General features: G+C 35.9%; 2 protein-coding genes across 10 annotated transcripts; one reads left to right on the top strand and one right to left on the bottom strand.

Moving 5' to 3' along the window:
- The first annotated feature begins 951 nt into the window (after positions 1 to 951).
- On the top strand, positions 952 to 17,160 carry LOC143445862 (DNA polymerase theta-like). 9 transcript variants are annotated; one of them, XM_076945253.1, is made up of 36 exons: positions 952 to 1,365; positions 1,525 to 2,359; positions 3,471 to 3,585; positions 3,670 to 3,805; positions 4,020 to 4,152; positions 4,242 to 4,420; positions 4,750 to 4,831; positions 4,918 to 5,061; positions 5,152 to 5,248; positions 5,808 to 5,944; positions 6,062 to 6,210; positions 6,905 to 6,994; positions 7,083 to 7,205; positions 7,349 to 7,497; positions 7,582 to 7,671; positions 7,747 to 7,892; positions 7,974 to 8,112; positions 8,325 to 8,530; positions 8,717 to 8,841; positions 8,905 to 9,020; positions 9,309 to 9,436; positions 10,111 to 10,253; positions 10,372 to 11,462; positions 11,577 to 11,711; positions 11,889 to 12,011; positions 12,298 to 12,477; positions 12,546 to 12,648; positions 12,757 to 12,955; positions 13,128 to 13,284; positions 13,452 to 13,673; positions 14,088 to 14,252; positions 14,496 to 14,559; positions 14,705 to 14,899; positions 14,992 to 15,140; positions 15,488 to 15,690; positions 16,273 to 17,160. In XM_076945253.1, the coding sequence occupies exons 4-36, from the start codon at positions 3,682 to 3,684 to the stop codon at positions 16,472 to 16,474; spliced, it is 5,688 nt and encodes a 1,895-aa protein (XP_076801368.1). In that variant the 5' UTR covers positions 952 to 1,365; positions 1,525 to 2,359; positions 3,471 to 3,585; positions 3,670 to 3,681; the 3' UTR covers positions 16,475 to 17,160. The 9 variants fall into 9 exon arrangements, with proteins under 9 accessions (XP_076801368.1, XP_076801394.1, XP_076801377.1 ...); XM_076945279.1 differs by lacking the exon at positions 1,525 to 2,359 and having other exon boundaries at positions 3,476 to 3,585; positions 3,679 to 3,805; XM_076945262.1 differs by lacking the exon at positions 1,525 to 2,359 and having other exon boundaries at positions 3,476 to 3,585.
- Positions 17,161 to 17,215: 55 nt separating this feature from the next.
- On the bottom strand, positions 17,216 to 23,008 carry LOC143445910 (uncharacterized). The gene is made up of 4 exons (XM_076945307.1): positions 22,423 to 23,008; positions 21,364 to 22,185; positions 19,455 to 19,599; positions 17,216 to 19,373 (listed from the first exon to the last, which is right to left on the bottom strand). Exons 1-4 carry the CDS (start codon positions 22,516 to 22,518, stop codon positions 18,316 to 18,318), a joined length of 2,121 nt encoding a protein of 706 aa, XP_076801422.1. The 5' UTR covers positions 22,519 to 23,008; the 3' UTR covers positions 17,216 to 18,315.
- Between the last annotated feature and the right edge of the window lie 3,404 nt (positions 23,009 to 26,412).

The raw sequence follows: 26,412 nt of genomic DNA, 5'->3' as shown, positions 1-26,412 counted from the left end.
TAAACAATAGTAAACACCAACTATCAGACTATAGCTTAACGCTAACAAGAACTTATGTAATGAATTCACTAACCTATCAACTGACCATTGTCAACTACAAAACGTCAAGTGTTAAAAGACTTTTTATCTTTCAGTAGTTAACCAAAGATTATACGCGAACACTTGTAGATGGCGCTTATAATCAAAATACGCTGTGTAGGGTTTTATGGTCAGGAAAACCAATCCCATCTGTAACTTTAAGTTTCACAATCTTTGAACTAGCGCGCGCCGCCAGACGAAGACTTTCTTCACGTTACATGATGCGACCTCCGCAACTACCTCCGTTTTATTCGATGCTTGTAGGCCAGCTCTTAAGAATAGGCATCCCGTGCTGCAAACAACCACCCACCTCACACAAGCTACGCGTGCTTCACTCAATCGCGATAAATCCGCAGTTGATGCCCATTACAAAAGCAATAGGCGGCGCGCACAGTAATGGCGAATACATCACGTGACCGCAGTACAAAGCCTTGCTGTTTTTCTCTCTTTTGGATCTTTTGCCCATCATCAAAACGGAACATCTGCGTGTTGTCCTCAATTTTATTACAACGTGGGTTTCATCCTGATGTTATTAAATAGGGCGTAAAGTAGCTGAATACTTACTGTCTTCCAGTATATTTCGATAAACAATTACAAATTATTGTCAAACGACAAATGGTCAAAGTTACCTTGGATGCAAATTGTAAAGTCATCTTCGTTTTTGTCAAACGTTTTAAACCACTGCTCCTTTGGTTTCTGATGAAAGGTTTTCTTAGAATATACAAATGCACACTAATAGTTGTAAAAATTTATATTTTTCCATAAATTGACTTATTGCAATTCACTAATGGGGATTTCTATGTGAAAGCAAATGCAAAAAGCTTTTCCCCACCACAAATCGGCTAATCGTTTCTCTACGTCATTTCGCGGGAAGAATGAAGGAATGAGTGGTTTAAGTAGAAATTGGCTAAGAAGGTTTGGCAAGAGTTAGCTTAAGAAAAGACAATTTGTGAGTGGAGTGGACATTTATTTTGTGAAGGTGCCTTATGGAAAACGTGGCGGGCCAGACTACTATTTTCAACTTCAGTATTTAAACTAGCCTACAGTAAAATCTTAAACTTATAACTAGCCTAGATTCTTGACTTAGTTTTTACTGACCAATTGAATTTCTACATAGCGTTTTTTTCCGATGACGTACCATGCAGTAAACAGACATATAATAATTAAGATAATGATACTAATAGGATATGAATATTATAAATGAATAGCTGTAACCTGTTATATAAAAGGTTATGGCAATGAAGTAAAGTTTAAGCAATTGTCAGTTGCCATCAAGTTTATGTTTTGGTAAGTGTTTTCGTATTTTGCTCTATTTTTTTTTACTTTACAAAGCAATAGGATAAGTCTATCTGTTTGTTATTTCGAAATAAATAGGCCTAGGCTAAACCACTTATTCAGTTAATCTTAAAATAATGTCTTGAAAGCTTTTATTTTAATTTTATCTAGTACTGCTTAACCAGTCTGCAGAGTATCGAAGTTTTCGCTGAGATCTGCAAAAACAAATGTTCCGTGAAGCAGCCGGTGTGCACTGTGCACTGTAGCTCATGGCCCAACGCTGCCTGGTGTTTGCGCAGCCAGTGCAGACAAGAATGCGACCTTTTACATTAGAAATCGCGGGAAAAAATTACTGTTTTTCGTTTTTTTTCTTTTGAGAGATATCGATTCCTATCACTAAATTTTCAATTTAAATCGGAGCTAAATTTAGTGTCTTCAATATTTTTGGAGACACTGATTTGTCCTGGTGTGCAATGTCGTTTTGGAAAATGAAACCTCGAGTGTGCTCTTGCCATACTATGCAGTCTGGCTGCTTAAGAAGTTAAGCTGTTATAACTAAAAATTTAACGAAAATTGTCCTCTTATTATGACGTCACAATAAAAAATATGCTTGATGACAGAGGTTTGAGTTGAGTATGGTAGTAATTGTCTAGATTGGAAAGTGCTAAGTGCGCGGGAGATTAAAATTAATTGCACGTTTAATGGCTTTTGCTTCATCTCGTTGCGCGGGGGATTTTTCACCCCAAAAAAGCAAACTTTCCAATCTGGGTAATGGTAGGCTAGCTAACATGTTTTGGATGCAATGCGTCAAGGTAGGTGATTAGTAGCTGGTATTAGTAGTATTTATTTTTAGCATAGGAATATCGCAGTCTGACAGATAACAGTACATGTATTTGTCAAGCCTATTTATCAGTACCAGACTACTCTAGTGCCAACAACAAAGCTGAGCTAAGTGAGATGTTGCTTATGCTTCATGCAAAATATTCTTGTTATACCCTTTATTTAAGTAAGTTACTTTTATTAGTAAATATGTACATTTTATTTATTTACATCTATTACTTGTCGGCAACACAAAACATTCTAATTTCTATTCATTCTGATTTTATAAGGGTCACCATCTTTGTCTTTGATTAAGTGAATTAAGTGATGAATTTTTCATTTTTGCCCCGCATTTCTTTGTTTACTGCTTATTATCAGCTATAACTTGAAGGAAAACATATAAAAGGTAGGTTTACGGCGTTTCAAAATCATTGTATATACGGCCTTACAAGATCTTAATGGCCCACAAATAAGGCAGCTGCTCAGAGATCCAAACTTTGCAGCATCAATGAACAAAGTTGAAGCAAGGGCTTGAATGCTTTTTCTTTAGTTGTTAGTAACTTCTTTGGCAACAGAAAGACAGAGAACTATCGAGACCTCGTAAAAGAAATGTTGTCCAGCATGCAAGAGATGAAATGCAATATGACCATAAAGCTACATTTTCTGAAAAACATTTAGATTACTTTCCTGATAACCTTGGCGACGTCAGTGAAGAACAAGGTGAGCGCTTTCACCAAGATATTAGAGTTATGGAAGAGCGCTACCAGGGCCGATGGGACTGCCACATGATGGCAGATTACTGCTGGAACTTAAAGAGAGAAAGTTACACCACTACCTACAAACGAAGGCCATTAAAACGAAAAATTTCGAGTTCCTAAAGATTGTGGCAGTTCTGTATCATTTCATTGATTGTTCAACGGTTAATTTCTAGTGATCTTTTTTAAGTGATTTCGAGGCTTTGTGTTCGTGTTTTGCATGATTAAACGTTCCTGTAGTTCTGATTAAAACAACCTTTACATTTCAAGGCGGTTTCTGATTTGCAGTATTTTTTTATAATGAACATATATATTATCTCAAAAACGTGATGTGATAGAAGCAAAATAACGCCAGATTCGGATTCAGCGCCTCCAAATTAGGTAAAAAAGACCCAAACACAATCTGCCGCAAAAACGGTGTTGACCAGTTTATTGTTGCTTTTATGCATGCGATCCCTTAGTCTCTTTTGACATACTTTTCGCTAAAGACAACAGCTAGTTGTTTTTGTCAGCACTTAAATAAATTGTTATTATTTAATTTAGGATAGATTTGGCACAAACACATTTAGAAAGGAACAAAGTTGAAGCCGTTCGGAAACATGTAGAAAGACGCCCAGGCAACTGCTGAAGAGGAGCAAAATTTTTGGAAGTGACTCCGGTAAAGAGACGACCCATTAATTAATGGATAACCATATGTTTTGAAGTCATGTTGAATTTTTTAAGCTCACACCGCATACTTAAGTTTTTGTAGAAAATGGACAAGTGCTGTTTGACTGCTTGGGAACTTCCTGATGGCATTATTCAAAATTATCAAAAATTAGGCCTCGTCGGTATGTTTCAATGGCAAGCAGAATGCCTTTTGCTTCCTGGTGTCTTAGGTAGGTTTTTTTATATCCTTCAACTATTGTGTAGTTTTAACTGCTTTTGGCCCATTTCTGTATTCATAGCAATAATTATAATAACGATTAAGGCGCCAGTTGTTTGCATTAAATCATGCTTGGTTAATATTTCATTTACTACTTTACTAAGTAATGGTATTTAAAACTGTTCTAGCTGAAATATTTTCCTGTTCCAAAGTTGAATTATTTTTAGATGGAAGAAATGTGGTTTACTCTGCACCTACCAGTGCTGGAAAATCTTTAGTGTCTGAAATACTCATCCTTAAACGTTTCTTATCCACCAAGAAAAAGGCGATTATCATACTTCCGTTTGTTTCTGTTGCAAGGTTGTTAATGCATCATGAATTTTGCTCTTGATTATATCTTTAACCCAATGTGACCTACTAGAATTCATCCTATTTAATATTCTTTAAAGGGAAAAGTTGTTTGGTTTGAAGCAGCTCTTTGATGTAATTGGTATTAGAGTCGATGGTTACATTGGTGGTTTATCGCCTCCTGGTGGTTTTTCTTCAGTGGATGTGGCAATATGTACAATAGAGAAAGCAAACAGTCTTATAAACAAACTTATAGAAGACAAGCAGATCCATAATTTGGGTATTGTCTACAAATATTGTTAATGCAAATATCTTTTTTCCTTTGCTTTGCTGTAAAATATACCTACAACAGAACTAGGGAACTACTGTATATTTAAGTATTGGTCAATTCCTATTGTGAGTCATCTCTATCGTTGCATAATTGAGCTAGAATTTTTAAATCATTCATATCATAAAGTACAAAAAATGATTTAGTAAAAACTAATTTTATGTCAAAGTCTTGTGAATTAAATCAAATTAACTTGAAGTTAGTTTTTATCATTTTCTGTGTGTTTAGTTTTAGTTCCTTGAATCTTAGCATAGATTGGTGGAATGATTTGATTTTTGTAGGAATGCTGGTAGTAGATGAACTGCACATGGTTAGTGATGAACAAAGAGGTTACTTGATTGAATTGCTCTTGACAAAAATTAGGTTTGCTTTTACATCATGCATTGGTAAGAAATATCAGGAAGAAACTCAAATCCAACTTTGCAAGGACAAAATGTTTATCATTTCAGGTTCATGTGTGAAAGGAAACATTCAGTGTCCTCACAGCAAGAAAAGAAGAACCCTGTCCAAATAGTTGGTATGAGTGCAACTGTTCCCAATTTAGAACTTGTTGCATTTTGGCTTGATGCTACTCTGTATCAAACCAATTTTAGGTGAGAAAAGATCAATTTCTGCATCTAGTTTTTTGCAGTTATTTTGTGTAATGTCTTCAAATTTGGCAATAGATATTATTTGTTTTTTAGACCTGTTCCCCTTGAAAAGTGTGTCAAGATTGGACATGAAGTTTTTGATGAATGCTTTAATAAAATTAGAGATTTTACTCCTCAAGCAAAATTTCTGGTATTCCTTTTTATTGATATGTACAAGTCATTAGGTGTTTATAAATGCCACATGATAATTTCATATGCAGTTGAAACTTGTTAACTTGCGGCAAATGTCCATAAAACATATTTACAGATACTATACACATGTCACTGGGTATATGATCAAATCATATGTATCTATAAAATAATCTATATATACGTTTTTAATCTAATATCTATCGATAGTTAATGCAAATGAGGCCAGGCTGATGTCGAAATTTTTTAAGTGCTTTGACTTTGCTGCTATATATACAAATTTAAATGTTCCTTTTTAATTGTTGAAGTAATAAATACAGAAGCAAGTTTATTTGTAAATTTTGTATTGTTGGTAAAATTGTGAAAAAATTAGGGGAAACTCGGAAACAGAGGTTTAAAATTTTTGATTAGAATGTCTGGATTTGAACGTACAAAAGTTCTTTAATTCAAGTTTTGTAAATAATAATCCCACTATTTTTCTTTGCATAGCCAGTGTACTTTTGGAAAGATTTTTTAATTTACGTTTTATTGGTATGTAAACATTGATTGTGTTTTACCAGGGTGATGAAGATAATCTTACAGCTCTTAGTTATGAAACTTTAAAAGATGACAATTCGGTTTTAATATTCTGTCCCACAAAAAACTGGTGTGAAAAACTGGCCAAAAGTATTGCCCATCATTTTTACCAACTAAACAAGTAATTTTTTGTGACATACTGTTTGAAGTTTACCGTATGTTATCCTAGACACATGTAAATTAATCTTGAATTATACATGACCATGCCATGTTTTTTATCTTTTTTACCCATATGCAGTAAATTTCGAGAAGATTCTTCCTTACCTTATTTGGAGCTGAAGCTGAATGAGCTGCAGGATGTTGTTGAGCAACTTCAACGTACTCCTTCTGGCTTGGATGAAACTCTCATAAAAACTATTCCTTTTGGTGTCGCCTTTCATCATGCAGGTTTGATTTATCCCAATAAATTTGTATTGTTTATCATATGTATCAATTTAATGTTCAGGGATCTGCAACCTTTTAGAACTGCTGGCTAAATGCATTTGCCTGGTTTGAAGCATGTGCTGCAACAGCATTACACGTTTGCAACAAAAAGAAAATATGTGTGTTTGTCAGAACTTGCTGAAACGAACTTGTGAACTGTTCGGTAGTTGAGTCCTGTAAAGACTTTCCTCAGTCCAAAGATAAAGATAATGGGGTTTTGGTTGCACTTTGATTTCACAACCATTACCCATACTGCATATCCAAACAGAAAATAATGTTTAACAAACATTGAATCAGCAATTTAACTAAGTAACGTTTTCAAATGTAAAAATGACCACCACGACTTAGGCGGTTGTTAAGTGAATGTAACAATGAAACCAGTAGTATTGTGCTGGCTACTTGGGTACAGGACTGGGGGGCTTCATCACTGAAGTTTTCAAGGCCACGCTTCATTCGAAGTCTGTACCTTAGTGCAATCGCACAATTTTGGTTCATGAGTCACAGGTTGCACATCCTTGGCGAGGAAAGAACTATGCAAACTAATGATGAAATGTATTACAAGTTGTTATTTGGTTTGTTTTATTTAAACAGACATTTCTAGTTTGTATTTAATACTCGGCTCTTAACAATGTTAAATTTAAACCAGTTACATATTAAGGTTTAACCACTGAAGAAAGAGATATTATTGAGACTGGTTTCCGAAACACAGCTATTCGTGTCTTAGTGGCCACTTCAACCCTTTCTTCAGGTGGATTTTGATACTGTGCAAATTAAAACTGATTGATAAAACTGCTAACTCTTGTAACTGCCGTCTTTATTATGCATAATGTTTGAAGGCGTCAACTTACCAGCAAGACGAGTAATAATTCGCTCACCGATGTTCAACAAGCAGCTACTAGATGTGACCACTTATCATCAGATGGCTGGTCGTGCTGGAAGGAAAGGAATAGATGATGCAGGTTCTGTTAAAATATTATTTGTTTTTCATTTGTTAGCAACTAATGCAAATAATTTTTGCATGTAAAGATTTTTCTACTGCATGTTTTCTACTGCATACGTAAAAAAAGGTATATTAATATGTTACGTATATTAATTACGACAGGCGAAAGTATTTTAATCTGCAAGTCTCATGAGAAAAGCAAAGGGCTGCGACTTCTAACAAGTAAACTTAATCCTGTGAAAAGCTGCCTGATTAAAGAATCTGCGTCGCAAAGCCAGATTTCAGCTGCCATGAAAAGAGCAGTTTTGGAGGTTTACATTTGAATATGTTAAGAAATGAATTGTGATCTTTATGGTTTATCAAATGGTCCATTAATATGACGTGTATTTTTTTAGATTATTGTCAATGGTTTGGCATCTACTTATAAGGACGTTCAGGAATACATGAAATGCACATTACTATTTGCACAACTGCATGTTGAGGAGGTACCCAACCAATTACTCTTAAATGCTGGCATTTCCTTGTACTGATAATAACCTGATATCTTCGTATTAATATAGACTAGCACTAAAAGCAAACGAAGACGCTCTGGGTCACAAAGAGAAAATTATGCAAGTGATGATGGAATGAAAGGCTGCATTCAGTGGCTTCAAGACCATGAATTTATATACGTCCAGAATTCAAATGATGTTGATATTGCCGACAGGTACTAACTGCAAGTTACATTGATCTGCTTTAAGTTTTACATTTAGATTTTCATTGAATTCGTGCCACTCAAATTTTCCAGACTCATGGTTGCTACTCAGCTTGGTAGAGCAGCGCTTATGTCTTCTTTGCCAACAGCTGAAGCCTTAAGAGTCCTTGCAGATCTTCAGACTGCATCAAAGGCGTTTGCTTTAGATACGGAGCTTCACCTTGTCTACTTGGTATCCAGTTGTTCAAGTGTTTAACTTACTGATGGTAGTGATAGTGGAAAACCTTAATTGTAATACTAGGTGTATAGTAGGTTTATGCATAGTTTTGTAACATAACATCCATCAGTTATATACCAACTGGGAGTTTTTTTAAATTTATTTGCTATGTGAATGCATTCATGATTGCATTTTTGAATTTACAGTAAGTTTACTTGTTTTCACAGGTTACCCCAATCTATTCATTCAACAATAACCTGGACTGGTATGGCTACCTCCAAATTTACGAAAATCTTTGTGCTGCTCATCTCAGAGTTGCAGATTTGATTGGAGTTGAAGAACGATTTTTAACTCACATGGCTGCGACAGGAGGAATGAGGAATTATACAAGAATGTCAGAGAAGCGTGAAAGGCAAATTAACATACATACCAGGTATAATACAGTGTTCCACATTTCCTGTTATTTTGTATCAATTTAGAAAATCTAGAAACCTGGAATGTTAAACTCAAGTTTTCAGAATTTGTTATGTAAAAAAGGGACTTTTGATAAAATGTTTATACAATGTATCATTTTGTTTTTAGATAAGAAATTTGAATTGCATTTAAAAATTATTTACAGGTTTTATGCGTCTCTGATTTTGCATGAACTAGTCCAAGAAACTCCACTGAGCATTGTTAGTGACAAATACAATGGAAACAAAGGAATGATCCAGTCACTTCAACAATCCGCTGCTACATTTGCAGGTATTCATTTTATTCAAGGTTATACGGCCTTTATTTTCATAAATTAACTTATCGTGTTTATAGGAATGGTAACAACATTTTGCCAGCAGCTTGGTTGGTGGAGCCTGGAAGTTTTATTGAAAGAATTCCAGTCCAGGTTGATATTTGGTGTTCAAAGAGAACTCCTTGATCTGACACAGGTGTTTGATTTAATTCCAGTTTAACCTTGCATAATAATTTTCCGCCTTCTGTGCAGTCAAAATTTATTTGAACTTATTAAGTTGTATTTATGTGACTGAACAAGTTGCAGATCTAACAAAACAAAATTAAAGTTTACCTTTTTTAAGTTCTGTACTACACTAAGTAAAGTTGAGTCAGGTGTAAAAACAGGTATTAAAATCTTTTTCTGCATTAAAACCTATTCCATTCTAAAGAATTTCTGAAACTACTTTATCTTTGCAATAATATTAACATTTTTTTATTGGTAGATAACATTATTGAACAATGAGAGAGCTAGGGCTCTTTATGCTGCTGGTTTGACATCTTGTAGTGATGTGGCACAAGCTAAACCAAGTGAATTAGAAAGAATTTTAAGGAATGCAAACAAATTTATGAGGTACTGGTATAAATCTGTTTAATATTTTTTGTGTATTTATAGTTTCTTTGTATAATCTTAAATTTGTTTTTATGAAATGAATAAATTTTCTTTTGAATTCTTGTAATTATGTGATCAATTTGAAGTTTTTGTAGCTAATTTGAACTTTCAATTAAAGCTTCAGTGTCATCTTGAAACCTTGCCATTGCTTAGGACAGTTATATCCAATTTACAGCCAGTTTAAGGTTTTGATTGTTAAGTATGCAAACATTTTGATAACCAGCAAACCAGCATGTCGACTCTGGTTGATGAAAATTGAATATAAAACAAATCGATTTTACCCAAAAATGACATGCTTACCTGTTCGTCAAGGTATTTTTATTGATTGGCACGATGTGCTCTTATTCTTCCATTTATTGACATTTTCCATAAAATTGTGTTGAACTTGGTCATGTGCAAGAAGTTATTTAACGTACAGCTTTCCTTAAAAAATCACATTTGGCACACATTGGCACAATAAGGCATTCTGCTTGGATATTGCTGGCTTTCGGTTTAGTATAAACTATGGCAACTACTGTACTGAATTATGCGGAAACTTTCAAAAGCAATTGAAGTCATATAGGAATCAGTGATTGATAGACTTTGTGACATGTATAATTTAACATTTTTTTCTTAAAATGTTTCATAAAATTTAGCAAACGTCAATCAGTAAATCCAAATACAGAGGAAACAACGGATGTAAGAAAAACGCACACAATTAGAATACCAGGGAGCAAAATCTCTCTTACTGAAGAAGAAGCCGCAGTAGAAATGATCAAAGAAGCAAAAAGTATTTGTAGTAAGTTTTGCTCAAATCAACTCTTAATAATTCATGACTGCTTGAATCGGTAAGAATTACAGAAGAATTTGTGTTCACAAACTGAGTCTAAAAATAATGATTCATTTGTTATCTACAGATGTTTCATCTTCCCCGACCAAAGCTCTCAATGTCTCCAGAAACTCAGAAAATTGTGCTGATTTGGCTGCAGCAGGTGTCGATTTACATAAGAGGCTAACAACAAAAAAACAACCAGGTACATTATCTTCTAAACATGATGAAGCTTGTCTAACCTGTAATCTCAGGGATACTTCACTGCACCACTCTAGCCAGTTAATTTCAGATGAAGCAAACATATTCACCCCGGAAACAAAGAAATCTGTGAATATATCTAGAAAATGCATGAATAAGAAACAGTTTCTCAATAACTGCGATCATTTGCAGCATGCAAATCGCAGCAGAAGTATGCTGCCCAGTAGCTCATCTCCTCCAACCTATGGGAAAAGTATTGACAACATTGAAAGCAGAAATCAAAGCAAGATACACGAGATTTTGTCTCCTAATTTACATGACTTTTCTGCTACTAATTTTCATGCTCGTTCATCATTAACAGAATCACAAATTGCTGTGGTTCTTGGTGATGAGTTTTCTGTGCTTCATTCACAAGCTCTTACTAAAACATCTCAGATAGAAACACCAAAGCTTCAGGTTGCATGCAGTACACCAGTTGCTCAATCATCTGCGAAAAGTGACAAGCAGCCTTCCATCATGCATAAATCCTCTTTTAATAACTTCTTTGAAGGCCTAGTTGCTGATGAAAAAGATGCTTTATTCAGTTCTTTTTCATTTAATGTAAATGATAAAAATTCATCAGATGATGAAGTCCCTTCCAAAACAAATCACTCAAATGACATGTTCAGTGTTGCTTCAGTCGAAAAATCAAAATACTCCTCTGTAAACTTCAACCAAAGATCTTTAAGCAAATCTGTAAATTGGAGTTCTGAATCTGTGTTCAATTGTGCACAAGCATCGGAATCACCCGAGAAGTTGAATTCTGAAGAGACTATTGATTTTCTTGACAAAGATAGTTCATTTACAAAAGAAATGATGAATACATTTGCTTGTACTCCTAATGCATCCAAAAGCAAGCCTTTTCCAGATTATCAAAACACATCTACTAGTCTGCTTAGCTCTTTCAACACTACAAGAGACATTAAAGTTTCTCAAATGGTAATATGCAATGTTATCAAATTGAATATAAGATGGTGTTATATTCCTGCCCCATGTATCAGTTGCTTTTTAACCCTTATTAATCAGTGTTAGTTTACAATCTATTACTTTTAGGATACCGGTTCTATCAAACTAATAAAATTAGATGGTAACAAAACAAGTTTGAAGAAATTTTTTAAAGAATGGGCAAATCAATCAGTATATGCCGTTTCAATCGGATCAGGCTCAACATCAACCATTTCTGGAAAGGTATGACATTAGAATGGTAATAGTAACAATGTTGGGCATTACAAACTATTTATACTTAGGTAATGAACAGTATAAAATTGCATTAAATTTGCCTTAAAGTTTGTTTATCAGCTGTTTAATTATATTATTATCATCAATTTATCGTACTTTATAGTAATATTTCACCATTGTTTTTAGGCAAAGTGTGACTCTAGCCAAAATAAGGAAAACCTGGTGCATAGTGATCTTGTCGGGAAGTCTGCAGTCGGTTATATGTCAATTTACTGGGGACAAAGCAAAGTTTACTACCTTCCATTGAAGGTAAACTATAATGCCGATATCATGTGCAGTTTGTGCTTTCCTTTCAATATGTAGAAGTGCTTACCGGTGCTTAATCTAGGTTTATCTCTACAACCATCATATATGTTTTTTATGCTTTAAAAGAAAACTGGTAATTTAAAATAAACTGACTTTTGACAGTTGATAAAAAAGAATAATAAAAAATGAAGAATAAAAAGACATAGTAAGATTATTATATGCTACTAGACATTGTTGTAGTTACTACTCTGAGAGATCTTCCTCTTGCCACGTATGTTATATGGCTTAGTTTTTGAAGGTTGGTGACAAAAATGAGTTGTCGTGTCCTGCATCCCTAACTAAAGCTTTTGATGAAATCAAACGAAAACTTCAAAATTATCCTGGAGATGTTATAATAACTCACAGCATTAAATATACCATTAGAAAGATATTCCAGCTTACTAGAAGTGAACCTATGGGATGTTGGCAGGTTTGTGTTACTTCTGTTCTCAATTGTTCTCAATATTTTCATACCTTGAAATTTGTTTACTTTCTTAGGATGCAGGTGTTGCAGTTTGGATGTTGGAACCGAAATATGAAGGTGATGATGTAGTTCAACTGATCAAGAAATACGTTCCGCAGCTTGAAAAACATTTGTTGTGTAAGTTTATAGGACGCTCTAATTAAATGGAATTAACCACATCAAATAAATTTCAATATATTGATTATAATCTGACAGTCTTTTTAAGCTTATGTGTTTAAATTTTAGGCATAGCAAATTGTGAATCATTTTATGGCTATCAGAAACTCGACAAACTTCCAACAAGTGTTGAAGCTGTTCCTTTGCAACCAAAAGTGTGTATGGAGGCATTTGCAGTATTCCATGTCATGAAACATTTGCAACCACTAATGAAAAATGCAGGCATGTGGGATGCGTTTACTGCTGTTGAAATGCCACATGCCACAAGGTAGTTAGTGAATTGAATTAGGAGCAAATAAAAATAGAGATTCACTACCAACTACACAATTGATGTATCAAACGTTTTTGTGTTTTGTGTACTAAATTTTTTCTATAATTGTATCGTTTTGTTATGACGGATGATTTCCATCCAACTTTTACTTTCATATGCAATATTTTAGTGTCGCTTTGATGGAAGAAAATGGCTTGGGACTGGATATGAATTTGATGAAACTTCTGAAGCATGATTTGCAAAAAGTTCGTCAACAATTGCAACAACAAGCGTGGAAAATGGCAGGACGCAAATTCAATTTGTCAAGCCCTGTAGAAATCGGGAAAGTAAGTTGTAAAATTTCATTTGCAATCAAAAGCTGTTGACATATGAGAAAATATCAAACTAAAAGATCATTTTTTTAGTCCGTGCCTTTAAATAGGACATTCCTAGTTTTTAAAATTTTCGGTCGTTGTTGAACGCATCGTTTTCTAATTTTTTTCTCATTCAATAGATACTATTTGGTGAATTGGGCCTGAATCCCGATACATCCAGCAGCCTTCAAAAGTCTGTTAATTTAAGATTCAGAAAAAGTTCACGACCTTCTACAAGGAAAACGTCGAAAAGCTGGAGTACCAGTAAAGAAGTACTTAAGGCTTTGTCTATGCAGGAGAATGCTCATCCTTTGCCCAAGATCATAATGAACTGGAGATCGGTTACATATGGGCTGTATAAGGCAGGTTACCTCACTTAAATTTTAATTAAAAAATTACCATGTTGAAAATTAATTCATTTACATTTATGAAGTGTAATTTTTATTCATTAATTACTTTGTATTGAGTATCGATTAATGATGAACTGAAATTTTGTGTAATTATTTATTTTTTCACCGTTTTTCATTTTTTGTTAATTACAATGACGTCACCAGCTTTTTATGTCCACAAGACCTTGGTCAGTAATTAGTTTGGAAAAATATCCCCTTTTCTCTGATTTAAAAGGTTATGTGGACTTTAGTGAAACCTGTCTGTACTAGAAAGCATACTTTGTTTGCCAAACTATTTATTTACACCGGGTTTTTCCAGTCCTAATAAAACTTGGGAAATCTTATTGATTTGTAATGTACAAGTAACCCGTCGTTTGTTTTCATCAGGTTATTTATCCTCTGTCCACCCTTTTACCACCACTCGCATTGGAAACCGCAGTAACCCGCTTTCATCCGACCGCTCTGATTTGCACATCCACGGGTCGAGTATCAATGGCTGAACCGAATATGCAAAATATGCCCAAAACTATTAACATCACAGAATTTGAAGTGGTAATTTGTTGCTAGTATACTGTTATATACGGCAATACATGCTTGTAGCAGAGATAAAATAGAGAACGGTTGTGGATTCTGTTTGACATATTCATTAGTTCATTGAGAGTCTTTGGTTTGTTGATTGCCATAATTCATCTAAAAGGATACAGATTTGTGTCCTGTACCTGCATTGCAAGTCTATTAGCAAAAACAATCTTGTTAAAACCACTGCTTTAATTTTTTCGCTTCTCCGTTTCATAGATACGCCAAGACGATGACACTAAGTATACGTTTGATTTGCGCGATTTGATTACTGCTTTTCAAGGTACCTTACTTGAAAATTTGTTTGCCATTTACACTACATAGTTATACAATACGTGCAAAATTTAGTCTGCATACCTTACTACCATTAGTTGTTGTTTATACAAATTGAAATACAGTAGGTTCACATAGGTCCATGTTTTCTGCAGGATACGTTATGGTTTCTGCTGATTATTCTCAACTTGAGTTGCGAATGATGGCGCACATGTCTGAAGACGATGCCCTGCTCCATATTCTTAATTCTAATGGTGACGTATTTCGTATGATTGCGTCACAATTTCTTGAGAAACTTTGCCATGAAGTTAACGACGAGGAAAGGACGACGGCAAAGCGCATTTGTTACGGTGTGTTAGCTCTATTCTTGTGTATTTTTGTTTACTTCATTTTCTTGTGCGTTTGTAATTAGCCTTGAAGATTAAGTGAAAAAAATGTTTAGGTATTCTCTATGGTATGAGCGCATTAACGCTGTCCAAACAGATGAACACTTCAGAGACAAAAGCTCAAATATTTATCGATCATTTTATGACAAGTTATCCCAAGCTTCAATCTTACTTGCGGAAAATTGTGGACCAGTGTAGGAAATTGGTACGTTCAACACGTTTGTCACTTGAGTAAAACAAGGATAACGGATATGTATAACATTTTTGTAACCTTCCTTTGCAATCACTATTTGTTGTTGTGTTACTTCCCCTTTTTCCATTTTATCCAAAATACGCAATGAAGCAGTTTTTAAAATGCCGTATTCATTTTGATTATTATCTTTCTCAATTCAGAAAGTTGGAGACAGGTTTACGTTAGGTAAAAACTGAAAATTTTACAGCCGAGCTTGTGTGCAATATAAAATGGTATAATACTTACGACTAGTTTATGTTACGTAGGACTGGCAAATAGAACTATAAATCTGAATTCTGAAAAACCCCAGAACTTTCTAGGGTTACATAACAACGGTGAATGGACGGCGAAGGCACCTTCCAGACATAACGAGCTCCTCGCTACGGGTACGTTCACACGCAGAGAGACAAGCTGTTAATTCCACAATACAAGGCTCGGCTGCTGATCTGGTTAAATCTGCCACGTGCAAGATCATTAGCAAAATAAGGAGCAGAGGGTGGTCTACCGTAATAAACGAAAACAGGTTGGTACACGAGACCTGCTACTTTCGCTTATTTGTTTGCTGTAACTTAGTTGAGTTCTAAGAGCTGTTAAGTTAGTATGACATGCAATAAATTTTGCGGTTTGTACATAGGCATTTTCTTTTGGAATTTTTCCTCGTTAAAGTGTTTACCGGTTGGAAAGTACATTATCGAGTAAATGTTGCTCCATAACCTTTGCGCAGTACAACAGCCTAGAAGTAATTCGCCGTTTAAATACAGCTTGTGGACGCGGTAACTAAGCAACGCTAAGGGACGATCCTTTGGAAACATACGGAGTGAAATCTTTGCCAAATTAAAATTTTGAAGCAACGATTATTTCAAACAATTTTGGAAAACTAACTGAGCAAAAATCTCGAATATATTGTGGGTTGTACTACTTACAACAAACTGCCTTATATTTGGTTGCATGCCAAAATTATTCCTAATTACCTTCACTGTGTAATTGACTTTGTGTAAACTCGCAAATTTACCTGAGAGCAGGAATTAATTTTATTAGCATTTATGGTAATTGGTAACGAACCAATTTTACGACACAAATCTCACCTACTTTCTTATGCACGCAGAGATACACCAGCGACCAAATGCTATTTTATCCATCATATTCATGACGAAATAATGTTCGAAGTCGAATCGCATCTTGTCAATGAAGCGGCCATAATCATTCGAGATTCGATGTTGAACGCTCTGCCATTAAAGGTGCGATTAGCTGTTAAGATTCGAACAGGACCGTCTTGGGGCAAGTTGACCGATTATGAAATTGAATGAATTTTGATGCCAACTGTCAAACATAAAGGTGTTGATTGTAGTGTAGTAGTTTTGAAAATGAATTTAATTTAAGAAATGCTGTCAACTCAGATTTTGGTTGCAATTATATTAAGTGGCGTTTTTTGACAATCTTTTTTAAAACTATGCTTATAATGTTGTGTTATATGCAACTGCTATATTGTGGTGCTAAACTATATTATATGTTATGATAAGGCACTGTGGTTATGTTTGTTATCAAATTATACTTTGTCCAACTCACTTTGTCCCAGATGAATATTTTGCTTTTTTCGCTCGTCTTATCCGCCTGTATAATTTATTGTTTTGTTTATGTGAACGTCTTTTTGTATAAACTAGTTCTGTTTGTGAATATAAAAACGTAATTAATTTAGGTTTGAATGTGAATGACTAAGCAATGTGTCTGGCTGCGTATATGTCAATCTTTACACGTTTTCCCTTTTTGTATGTGACATAAAACCCAGTTTTATTAGGAAGGATTTTATTTGATTATTATCAAACTCAAACTTTGTTGATTCACGAACTAATTGTGAAAAGCATTGTTCTTCGAATGGTTAATAGTAAAGGTTAAATGGATGTTTTGAAGCAATTTATTCTTAGAAAATAAGCAAGGATATCGTAATCTTCGTTTTTATCCTCCACTGTGACCTCATATGAACGACATCTGTGCATGTTTTAGATGTCGCCTTATAATACATATTAATCTTGCACATAACATAATGTCTATTACACGCTGTATTCGAGTTTATTGTAAAAATATATGCTTAAAATGACGCTACACACAATATTACATCTAAGCCAAATTAGAGAGCAAATCTCATAAAAATCACTTTTTTCAACAACAGGTCTAGTACGTACAGCAAATACTGGCGATAAATTCATACCAACGTAAAAAAAGTAGTTATATCAAATTTCTGTACGTTTAAATGGAACGTCTAAATACTGTTGGCGGCTGTCATACACACACAGTGCGGCTCTCACATATTGCAAAGGCACAAAAATAAACAACTTTTAGTAATAAGAGAAATGAGAATTACCTAACACTGAAGGTACAATGCTTTCAGATTTTCATCCAGGTGTGTTAAAGACACGTATCGATCACGATATCACTCCACTATTTTACTTCGAGCACGCCCGCTTTCGTCACTCTATAAACTACCAGCAAGGCGTTGTTGTGGAGAGCAAATATTATTACAACGGGTATGGCGTCTATTTTAATAGACGTCAAAACTTTAAAGCACACTTCAATATTTTAGTTTTATGTTTCCATTGACTTAGATTTTGAACCATACCTTTAAGTTTTTTACAACACAGTGGAATTTTTCATTGGTCTACCAGTTAGTCGAGAATTGCTTGCGTAAGTAAAAGCAGAAAAATAAATTTGCAATATTTACAAACGATCTTCAATCTCAAACTATGAATAACACAGCGCACTATTTCATCGACGTAATATCACAGCAAGAAAAAAATATACGACATAAACGTCATTTTCAAGGCAACGGTAAGGAAAAATGCCAATAGAATTCGGTTCTAAAAAATTAATAACAATTCTAAAAGAAAGGCGAAAAATATGCACAATTCAAGCAAAGAGTTTCAATAGAAAATCGCGAAACGTTAACGCGTAAGGGCACTTGAGGCGTTTTTTCTCTATGTTAGGCTTCTATTGCAAAGCAATGTCGTAGTCGTCGTCGTCGTCGCATAGCCCGTTTGAACCGCGGAGAAATGACACAAAACATGAAAGCACAATGAAGAATTATATATGCGGCCGCATTTCACAATATGAAAACCTAGGGTAAAGAAAGATTGCTAACTGCTACAGTGAAGTTTTACATTTGAAAAGAAGATGATAGAATATTTTCTATGGCTTCCGTCGCGTCCTTAACCTCTTGCCACGGTCTTCTGCTGTGTTGAGTTATTGGAGCAAGAGGGCTATCTTGATTCCTGTGGCTGCTTGCTCCTGATCTCTTGTTCTTCCTACCTCGCCCATTGTTCCTGGATCTTGGGCTGTTTTGATCATCTGGATCATTTGATTGAAGAGGATGAAATATGGGGTCCAAGTTTACATCCGCCATGTTTTCGAAGAGGATGTCATTCTGTTTTTCACACAGGATTGCATCAAGATCAGGACACTCCGTTACCCACTCAGGAGGTGGCTCGATCTGTCTTCCAGTGATGGTGAGATCAAGCTCACCGACATCTTTTAAGAATCCATCAATTGTGTCAAAATCATCTTTTTCTACATTTTCAAACTCATGCTTCAGGTCACTCCCCAACTGAGGGTCAGAGGATACCACTGGCTTGTCTCCCTGGACATCGTCTTTGGCTGTTGAACTGAAATCACGATCATTGCTCGTGTTCCAGGAAGAGTTGGAATTATTGCCTCCAGATGTTGTGTAAGATGCAAGGACGTCTTGATTCTCATCATTGACGGTTGTCTTTGGAAGGTGAGGTAAAATAATTTCATCATGAGCAAGAAACGCTCCTGAAGTAACATCATCGGAAAACTGCCCAATGATGTCCACCTCATCATGACAGGATGACCTAGATGCCATGGACGTTGGAGTAACGCATAGTTGAGCTTCTTGATTTGTGAAGAATTCCTCAAAAATAGAGTTCCAGTTGAAGTCGCCCTTGAGTGAACCTAATTCCGGTGCTTGCTCTTGCAGCAGATTACGGTTGTTTGTGGTTTTCAGCAGCTTGGCATCTCGTCTCTTCTTAACGTTGCGTCGCCGAACTACTTTCTGGGGTGTTGTCTGCTTCCGCTTTCGGGACTGCAGCGACTGTAGAAAGGCGTCGTCAATCTCTGGTTTACCAGCTGTTGACTTCGGGGTGGCAATGCCCCGTGTTACTGATGAAAGAATTGAACCCTCGCTGGAGGAATGCACTAGAAGTCAAATGGAAAGAGATCAGAAAATTGTGGAAAATGAACAACAAATGCAATGTTAAGTTAAGCTTTTTCTCTTACCGTTCATTACTGACGAGTCAACGTCTGGCAACTTCCCATTATAATTTGGGTCGATTTGCCACAAGCAGCTTTTGTTTGAGCTCTCTCTCTTCTTAGGAACCCTCATAAAATGCTTGCTTTGCGTCAAGCACAGTTTCACGGAGTTCTGAAACGTAGTATTTTTCAAAATTACGTTAATACTGATTTCAGCATTGCAAACGTCACTGTTATTAACATGGCCCTTTGATAGTAAACCATAGTGGTGAACAAGAAGGAATTTTCCCAGGAAAGAGCATTTGTTTTGCTCAAAGTGGCTTTTGACAATGGACATTTCTTATTCCTCTCAAACGGAAGCTAAATAACCGGCTTGAGCAATTTTTCATTGTTTACCCAAGTCCATTTAACCACCCTCTGAATGGACTCGTTTCAGTACACGGATAGCGTCAAAGCGTTTTTAACGTCAGCGATACTTTGTGCTTTTTACACTATCGGAAACGCTATAGGATTAAAAAGTCAATACCCAATAAACGGGTGACGCCACCTGTGAGGGCCAAACGCTTGTTTAAGATCGGCTTACAATTATGAGCGTGTCATCGGAGCTTGGCTATTGTTGGCCAGTAAACAAAAAATGAACGATAATATCGATATCGGCATGTTCGTTCGTGCGACCTTTGTCGATAGTCTATTTCACAACATAACGAACACCTTTTTTGAAATGATTACTATATGTCTATGTCATATAGATGAGTATCGTATTTATATTTATTGGCCCGCTCAAAGGAAAATATCAGAGTTTATACAACGGTAGTCAGGTTTCAGCAGTTTCTAAATGGTGCCTCCAACGGGAAGTAATATTTTTGAAACGGTTGAAATATGTTCCTTCGATAATGCAAACTTTTCTGTCGCATTCGTTGTGTACTTTTTGTATTCAGTATCGAATTTCCTCTCAGAGAAGTGTATAGAATAAGTAGTGACAAAACTGTAAACACGAAATCACCGGTAAACGGTAGTAGCCTACGCTATTCGCCGATCCATTATTTACATTAGTTGCTCGTTTCTACGACGTTCATTTTTTGCAATCGCGCAGTAAATGTTCGAATATGAAACATTGACCACCGCACCGAAACATTCAAACCATGCGACTGTTGACAATAAAGGCAGGCTGTTTAACCGACTTAATAGAAAATTTTATTAGATCGAGTAGCCTTGAAAAACTTTGCTGATCAAATACCGGACATTTGATGAGCTTTAACAGGTTTATGTTTGTTCAGTTATTTGGCAATTTATTTTGTCTGTCGACTCGAGATGTTTTAAAGGCATTGTTTGTAAATCAAATAAACTGGAGATCTTTTCGGTGATCCACTTTCGGGAGCTTCTCATGACGCACTTGACTTGATTTTTTCAGACGCCTCCCCCCTCTCCTGGTGTTTTAAGTTACTTGGGACAAAATTAATCTGGTCACGTGAACAAACACGTCGGCATCTCAAAACGAACGTATATTGCTTGCTCGCAAACGTTTGGAAGTTGCTGACGGACATCACAAAACAAATGATAAAAAGAAGCAATAATTATTTTGCGACCTTTGCTAACAATTTTCCGTGATTATTGAGAAGAATTCTGTATCGCCACCAACTGAGTGGTAACAGTAGAAAAAACAAACCATAAAAGCAACAGGTTTAAACAAGTCCCTTGCGTTTCAACGTCGTTGAGAAATTTTAACGCCTCCCACAGCGCTTAGGTCGGCCTCGCAAAATTTCTGAGTTTTTTGTGGAAGGCTTCCTTGAACTTACGTTGGGACTCTAAGCAATATTTTAGAGGTTTCGCTATGCTTCTAGATAGCTCTATAACATACATCAACTAAAATCCAAACATCGGTCAATTCCTATAAAATCGTTAAGCATCTTCACCAACACCAAAAAGTCGGTCTCACCTGCCACTCGGAGTCAGCATACCGGTAGTAGATGAAGCTGTCTGTAATCCACTTACATATGTCAGCAAAGGTCATTTTGTGTCGCTTGTTGTTTTGCATAGCCATGTAGATAAGCGTGGTGAAGGAAAACGGCGGCTTAACGTAGGGATTGTTTTTGTAGTCTACTTGGCCAGGTAAAACGTCGAGAGTTGCTTGTCTCGGTGAAAATGAGTAATTTCTAGAGGAGGACGATCCAGCACCGGAAAGTAGCGGTTCGCCATCGGCCTGTGTGGGTGATGGTAGTATCTGTGGCAATGCCCCATTTTTTTTCTCATCAAGCCCCTTCAAGGTGAGATCTTGCAACTGGCTTGTACGAGGTGTAGGTTGAAACACTGCGTCGACTTTGTTTGTTGGTCTCCAGCCTGGCAGTTGGTTGGCAGATTCGTTTCCAACAAACGAAGTGGTTCGCCTGTGAAGCTTGATGGAACCGGCAGATAAAGTGTCCGTTCTGATGGGATTTTGCTCAGTTGTCCCCGGTGTAGGTGCTGATGTTTTTCGTCCGACGCGAGCCATGGGACGTGTTGCTTCGCCAAAAGCACCGTTCCGAAGCTTGGTATAATTTGTCTTGGCTGTCAGCCGGCTCGCTCCATGTTTTACAGGTAGTGTAGAGTTGTTATGAAGTTCATTTATAATACTGCGTGGGAAAGCGGGCAGCATGCCATCAATGTGGCTATTTTGATTGTTTTTTGCATTCATTTCTATCGGATTGCTGATGTTCACATTCATATTCCAGAGCCACTGCAAGCTTGTAAGACTGTCGTCCAGTGATTCTTGAGCTTTACCCTAGAAAGTAACATGTTGAGCAAAATTTAAAAAAATAACAATTTTCAAACCCATTGTCTGGCCCGAAATGCATTCACGTTAACTGGTGTAGGCACAAGAAACCAAAAATAGTTTAGTTTAGCATAAAAATCCTTAATTTAGCGCTCAATTTTGACAGAATTTTCAGGAGAACATACACTACACTGTATTAATAAATTCCTTTTTGTAGCAATATTTCTTGGCTACTAAAAAATTTACCAGCTGAGGGCATCGAACACAGAGAGCTTGAAAATTTCTCTTGATTTTCTCCTGCACTTGCATCCGAGTCAGTCCGTTAGGCACCACAGTATTCATGATGTCGATTGGCAAAGCAAGGTCACCGGTTACAAATCACAGTTTGAAACTACTTCACACTCTAATACCGCTTTACCAATCTTCTGTGGACAGCACTTGGTAAAACTTGGTAAAACTAATTTAATTACTTAAGCATACAGAAGCTGCTCAATTTTATAGAAACCAAACATTGTTTACACTCCGATTATTACGACTTTTTGTGATTGTTATTCATTGCCTCACAATTATTACAGAATAATAGCATTTCAAACCATTTGTAGACTCATTATGTTGACTTTTGGTAACGTATTGTAATCCATGAATAGGCCCTACCTAAAATACTATTAAACACTAGGAAAGCGTCCTACAAGCGTATTATGAAAACTTAAACATAGCAGACGCGAATCACTGGACGAACTGGAGGCTACTTGAAACGATTTTTAAAATAAAGGGGTCAGTAAAACCCAACTCTTGTAGAATAGAACTTCTTATCATTTAGGTCCGCTAACTAGACATACATACACTGTGACTATTGGTTTGACCAGCAATTTTCGTTAGCTGGATTCTGTCGGGCTTGTAATCAGCTCCTTTGACATCTTTTTGTTGAAAGTTGATGTGGTTTTGAAACAATTTTCCAAAAATAATAGCGTTATCGACGTACCCTAAATTTCAAGTAAACCTGGACATGCATTGGAACTGTTTACTATTGTATTACCTTACAAAACTCGACACTTCCAAAATCAATTCGTATGATATTAGCAGTGTCTTTTGGCATACAGTAATCTTGTCCACAAAATCTAAACTGAGATTTGACTTTAAGCTGTTGCGCTGATTTTTGAACTGATAGGTTTTAACTTGAAGCCTGCTGGAGTTGATTGGAAAAATTCGAAAATCCACGTTTCTTCCAGTCATAACTTTATTTCATTAGTCTGCTACTGTATTTGTTTGCAAGAAAATTTTTGCGTTGTTTCTAACCCCTGTTAGTCACGGTAAGCGTTGTTAAATGTTTTACCTCGAACTATCAACAAAAACGTCCAATATATAACTCATGCGCCGACCGAATCAGCTGAGCGTCACCTAACTACAGAATAAACACGAATCAACAGCCTAGCCGTCACTCAGTTGTGAGAGAAACTAAAAGGAGGCAAAGAAACAGAGAAACCAAACAGAGCCAAACAATATAGGACCCTTTTTTCTTTTATTTCCAACGCCGCTGTATGAGCGAATCAAATTGTAATCCGGCGTAGCCGTAATAACACGCTTTTATCGCCAATAAATCGGGATTTTTTCGAACGCTCAACTCATGAAGTGCTGTCTTGGGAATCTGCGGATAAAAAGCTTTACTGTCCTTCCTTGCGACAAAAGTATCAACTAAAATAAATTCTGAACTTCCTTTGTTATAATTCGAGTTTTCCATCCATAAGGTATACTCATTTTTACGAAAAATATAGGTTGAATCTCGTAGTAACTCAGCCTTTAGTTTTCTAAGTTTGAGCATAACTTTTATAGCAAAAGTTTCTTAATTTTAAAGACATTAACGTAATTTAAAACCGAAATTCAGTAAGTAATGTCTGGATTAGCGTTTTTTTTTGTCAAACAAACGGCATTGGAGTTTACTGTTTAAGTTTTGAACATTGTCATACAATAACAAACGGTGCTCAGCTGGTAAATTAATTCTTTTATGAACCAACGTTTCTTATTGTAATCTGTCCTGACGAAGCTCACCCTCATGAGTTTTCGAAACGTTGGTTCATAAAAGAATTAATTCACCATCTGAGCACCTTTTGTTATTGAAATTATGCCTGGTGGCAAACATAGTATAGTCATACAATTTTACACACATTATATTTTGAAACCATCACAACAAATTACCGATTGTGTAGTAACAAAGGAGAAAGGTTTCTTTACTTTTAGTTTGCTCCATATAAGAGTTTCTTATACCTTCCAGGAAAAAGGACTTTTACAGTTTCTTATAAAAAATAAGTGTGTTTACTTATTCAGAATTTGGTGAAGTTTTGATTTGATATCCGTGTGGTTTCTTTTCTTACCTTTTTTCGGGCTGGTTGCTTTGAACTGTTTGCCACGTCATAATATTGGCGTGAATACGCCCTATAAATATAAGTTTACGTTAGCCACTTTTTAAAAACTTTTCCTGGCTGACACATCAATGAATAGCACTCGCTGCGTACATAAGAGCTCTTCATCCAACTACTATAACAAGTATGGTTTTTGTTTTGGTTGTGTAAAGAGTCTGTGTCGAATTCAAATTTTTGAACGCGGCAAGCTGTTGTGACGGCGAATGTAAATGTTCTGAAGTTTACTTTAAGTCGGGCTGTACAGAAAAAGAAAACAATTCATCAAATTCGCCGTTTAAGGCCACTTCCATTTTCCTGCGATCTTGTTTTTACTTTCTGAGGCTTTCTACGTTTTAATAGTAATTTACTTTGACATTGCAAACATTATCACAAACTGAAATAACTGATGTTGCAGTACAGTGACAGGGTCCGCCATAAACCCAATATGCTGAACATAGCTAGTTATTGTACATCTGTTTTAAAGAACTTATTTTGAAAGTAATTAGGCCCTACAAGTTTTCAACAACAAAATCTACAACTATTCGACTAGAATTAAAATACTGTTGGTAAAGACATTAACACAGCAATGTCTTTCTGTACTCTAACCTAACAGTGAAAAATTTTGACGTGTTGTTTTGCAGCTTTCTCTTTGTAGAGTTGCTGAAATTGCAGAAAAACGATGAGGGTCCTGTCTTTGTTCGTTCTTTTACAGGACCCCATTTGCATTTTTTTTAGTATCTAGTAACCTGCCACAAGCTTTTTGTGAATAGGACCAAAGTGTGAATACACCAGTGCCGTTATAGTCATTCTATTTTGTCGGAGATTCCACGCCTTAAGTAAATTGATCATACGCCATAAAAATATGCCAAGCTCTTCTATATAAATACTGGGAGCGCTATGGGCGCTACGTTATTCATGAAGAATAACCAAATAAATACCATACCATAATAAAGTTTGCTTAGAGCGTGTGATAACTGATAAGTAACTCTACGAAATAAGAGACATGTCTACTCGTCGTAATTGATAAGATTTACCATAAGAGCTGAACAAGCGGCACCCAATACCAACCCATTGATTTAAAATAGCACAAAGGAATTCTTGTAAGATTAGTATATAGATGATGCCATTCAGATTTAACTTGCGCCTTTTAGACCGCTTTTGACAAGATCAGGCTAAGCTGCTGCCAATAAAGGCAATAAACCTAAACATGCCTGACGTGACAACAAGCATAAACTGCGCAAACAATACAGTGCATTTGATTGATTTATTATCTTCATATTAAGTTATCAGAAAAACCTATTCTGACCTCTATCGAAAGCCTAAATTTTGCTTTTGTTTGGTAAGATCTGACGTCAATTGACCACTTTTGCGTAATAGACTGTCTCCAATGCAAATGGACTGGAATATATAAGTATTAAAGATTCTAGCAAATGCTATGCCTATGTAACCACGAAAGTCATTAATTGACGTTAAGCTTGCATCCATTGGTATAATTACTGTATGTATACAAAGTCTATATATCCCTGACCAAACACTTGTTACAAGTAGAAATTCATGATTAATGACCTAATCTCTTTTGAATGCATTTTTGCATGTTTTTGTAATTTATGACGCTAGCGCTTTTCCACCTGCTAATAGGCTACGCATAATGTAAGCAAACACTCGGCTTTTAAGTACTTCTGTATAGTTTGAAAGAAGGTAAACCGCGCGCAGTTCATTTGAACCGATTTGAATTTCGTCAATTGTGATTATGATCGTCAGTGATTTGATTGATCTTTATCGCCAACTAAAGGTTGGTAACCTTTTACGCACAACAGAACTTGCTGTTCCTTGAGTCAGA

Source organism: Clavelina lepadiformis, chromosome 1 (assembly GCF_947623445.1).
Source record: "Clavelina lepadiformis chromosome 1, kaClaLepa1.1, whole genome shotgun sequence".
NCBI lineage: Eukaryota > Metazoa > Chordata > Ascidiacea > Aplousobranchia > Clavelinidae > Clavelina > Clavelina lepadiformis.
This window is presented reverse-complemented; position numbering and strand designations above follow the sequence as displayed.